This window comes from Eimeria tenella, genomic scaffold, assembly GCF_000499545.2.
Source record: "Eimeria tenella Houghton genomic scaffold, Eth_scaff4317, whole genome shotgun sequence".
NCBI lineage: Eukaryota > Apicomplexa > Conoidasida > Eucoccidiorida > Eimeriidae > Eimeria > Eimeria tenella.
This window is the reverse complement of record NW_013545237.1, coordinates 1-3,364: the sequence shown is the minus strand read 5'-3', so window position 1 is coordinate 3,364 and position 3,364 is coordinate 1. Positions and strand designations below refer to the sequence as shown.

At 50.8% G+C, this 3,364-nt stretch overlaps 1 protein-coding gene across 1 annotated transcript; it reads left to right on the top strand.

Moving 5' to 3' along the window:
- Positions 1 to 110: 110 nt before the first annotated feature.
- Positions 111 to 2,954, top strand: ETH_00042255 (DNA cross-link repair protein, putative; the record flags this gene model as incomplete). The annotated part of the gene is made up of 9 exons (XM_013380012.1): positions 111 to 192; positions 382 to 662; positions 809 to 869; positions 1,070 to 1,173; positions 1,430 to 1,496; positions 1,732 to 1,818; positions 1,990 to 2,051; positions 2,529 to 2,591; positions 2,829 to 2,954. 9 exons carry the CDS (start codon positions 111 to 113, stop codon positions 2,952 to 2,954), a joined length of 933 nt encoding a protein of 310 aa, XP_013235466.1.
- Positions 2,955 to 3,364: the final 410 nt, after the last annotated feature.

Sequence of the window (3,364 nt, the reverse complement as noted above, 5' to 3'; positions counted from 1 at the left end):
TAGGGTTTAGGGTTTAGGGTTTAGGTTTAGGGTTTAGGGTTTAGGGTTTAGGGTTTAGGGCTTGTGGTTTAGGGAATTTAATAGAACAAATACTGAAGGTCCCTCCCCATATGGTGGTGCGGCTGCCCATGGGCCAGCCCGTGAAGGTCCAGGGGGTTTACGTGACTCTAATAGAGGCCAACCACTGTCCCGGTAAACCCAAAACCCTAAACCCTAAACCCTAAACCCTAGGTGGGGCTTGTCGAAGCGCTGGAAGAAACTCTCAGCCCTCCAGGCCGCGTAGCTGCGCTGCACGCAGAGCTGTTTTCGGGGCTGAAACTGGGGCCTAGGGTTTAGGGTCTAGGGTTTAGGGTTTAGGGTTTAGGGTTTGGGCCTTCTCAGGAGCTGTGATGTTTCTCTTTGAGGGCCCCGGCGTGGGCCGCTCGCTGCACTGCGGGGACTTTCGCTACTGCCCCTCGATGTTGCAAACCCTAAACCCTAAACCCCCGCCGGGCCCAGAGGCCCAAACCCTATACCCTAAACCCTCGGGCCCCGAGTCCCAAACCCTAAACCCTAAACCCTCGCTCGACAGGGTTTATCTCGACACAACTTACGCTGGCATCAAAGCCTCTTTTCCTCCGCAGCAAGAGGTTTTATCTGCTGCTGTGCAGATAGCCACGCAGGTGCGCCCTATTTTTTAGGGTTTAGGGTTTAGGGTTTAGGGTTTTGGGAGTGCGGACTCGGCCTGCTTGGAGCTGTGGAGACCACCAAACCCTAAACCCTAAACCCTAAACCCTAAACCCTAAACTGCTCCGCTGCTTCGCTTCAGGCACTACAGGAGGCCGGGGGTGCTGCCAATGTGCGCTTCTTGGTTGGCACCTATACCATAGGTCCGTCTAGGGCTTAGGGTTTAGGGTTTAGGGTTTAGGGTTTAGCTCAAGGATTCAGGGTTTAGGATTTAGGGTTTGCCGCTTCCACTGGCTCCACTAGGCACTGAGAAGGAGCAACGCCAGCCACCAGGGACTCTGGGGTTACGGTTAAGGGTTCAGGGTTTAGGGTTTAGGGTTTAGGGTTTAGGGTTTGTGAACAGGCAAGGAACGCATAGCGCTGCATTTGGCTCGGGAGTGCCGCTTGAGGGTTTTCGTGGCGCCGCAGCGACGGCGGGTTTTCAACTGCCTTGAATTCTCTCCAGAGGTCGAAAACCCTAAACCCTAAACCCTAAACCCTAGGCAATAAGCTCCCGGGGACAGCTATCTTCCGGGTGCGAATTCGGTGCAAAGAGCGGCGACATTATGAGTGCTTTGTTGCAGATGGCTAGCGCTTGAGGCCAAGGGTTTAGGGTTTAGGATTGGGGTTTAGGGTTTAGGGTTTAGGATTGGGGTTTAGGGTTTAGGGTTTAGGATTGGGGTTTAGGTTTTACGGTTTAGGGTTTAGGGTTTGCGGGGTACAGGACCTGGCGCTTTTTACGGATTCTCCACAAGAGGCGCAGGTGGATTTGGTGCCGATGAATGTCTGTGGTAAACCCTAAACCCTAAACCCCAAACACCAAACCCCAAACCCTAAACCCCAAACCCTAAACCCTAAACCCCAAACCCTAAACCATCAAATACTAAACCCTAGAACGCTGAACTCCCCTTGATGAGCCGTGCCCTCACGGGCTTTCTTCCTTCAGAGAAGCAGCGCCAAACCCTCCACAGATCCGAATTAGGGTTTAGAGTTTACGGTTTAGGGTTTAGGGTTTGGAATCTGCAGGGTCGACATTTCCCCCGCGGGGAAACTTCGACGGAATTCGCCGCTATCTTCAAACCCTCGGCATTCCTGAGTCAACGCGCGTTGTGGGTAGGTCTAGGGTTTAGGGTTTAGGGTTTAGGGTTTACAGTTGGGATGCAGCTCCGGACAAACCCTCTTTCCAAGCTCTTCAGACCAGGGCCGTGAAGCAATAGTAAAGAGTTTGCTCTTTAGGGTCAGGTCTAACTGTGTAGGGTTTAGGGTTTAGGGTTTAGGGTTTAGGGTTTGTGTGTTGTAGCTTTTGTGGGGACTGGATGGGCCGCTCGACTGAAAAAGACCTCCCTGTGAGACAGTTGAAAAGACTTTAAAAATTAGGGTTTAGGGTTTACGGTTTTGATACGCTGGGCTAGTTATAAGCTGCAGGGACTGCAAACCCTAAACCCTAAACCCTAAAAACCTGTGAGGTGCGCCCGAGAGGTGATGCTGTGATGCTGCCGCCACAAACCCTAAACCCTAAACCCTAAACCCTCGTTTTGTGCTGCAGCGAGCAAGGGCCCCTCTGCATTCGCTTTTTGCCCTACAGCGAACACTCGAGTTGCGCAGAGCTGGTGGAGTTCCTGCAGGGTCTAAACCCTAAAGAAGTGGTGCCTAAACCCTAAACCCTAAACCCTAGATTGTGAGGCTCAGTGCTGAGGCGCAGGCATGAAGGAGGCCGGCACTGACAGCTGCGGAGTCGCCACTCCTGCACCCAAATTAGGGTTTAGGGTTTTCAAATTAGGGTTGCAAAATTAGGGTTTAGGGTTTAGGGTTTGTGTGCGCAGATACCTACGGTGTGTGAAGGCGAGGATTCCTACAACCGCCTTTACTGCTTCTTCAACGGACTGGTGCGGCCTCGACTCCTAAACCCTAAACCCTAAACCCTAAAATGTAGAAACTGGGAGGAACTGCCGTCCGACTAAACAACAACAATAACTAAAATAGTAAATAATAATGAATAATTAGTAATAATAAATGATAATAAATAATAAATAATAAATAATATTAACAAAAAAGAAATAATAAAAATTGACTAGAATCACAAATGCCCGCTGCAGCAGCTCCGGTGTCTGCGCAGCTTTCAGGTGTACGTACACCCCAGGAGCTGCCAGGCAAGGAAGAGAAAACAGCAGCAGCAGCAGCAGCAGCAGGAGCTGCAGCAGCAGCAGCAGCAGCAGGGAGCTGCTTTTCAGAGACGCAGCAGCGACTGAAGAGGCCCTTCGTAACAGCAGCAGCAGCAGCAGCAGCGGGAGCAGCACCAGCAGCAGCAAACAGAACAAAACGAGTTTCCTTGACTCAAACAACTATAACTGCTTTCTTCAAAAATGAAATTCGACAAAAAAATAAAATGCAAAAAAGAGAAACAAAAGGAAAACAAATGCTTCCAAACGGGGAGCCCATCCTCCTCAGTGACTGATCTGCCCGCAGCAGCAGCAGCAGCAGCAGCAGCGACAGCAGCAGCAGCAGCAAAGTGTGCCACTTGTTTTGGGAAACACTAACGGTGAAAGCATTTCCTATGAGGGGCCCCAAACCCTTCTTTAATTTTTTGAGTACTATTTGATCCAATTTGTTCGATTAGCAGCAGCAGCAGCAGCAGCAGCAACAGCAGCAGCAGCAACAC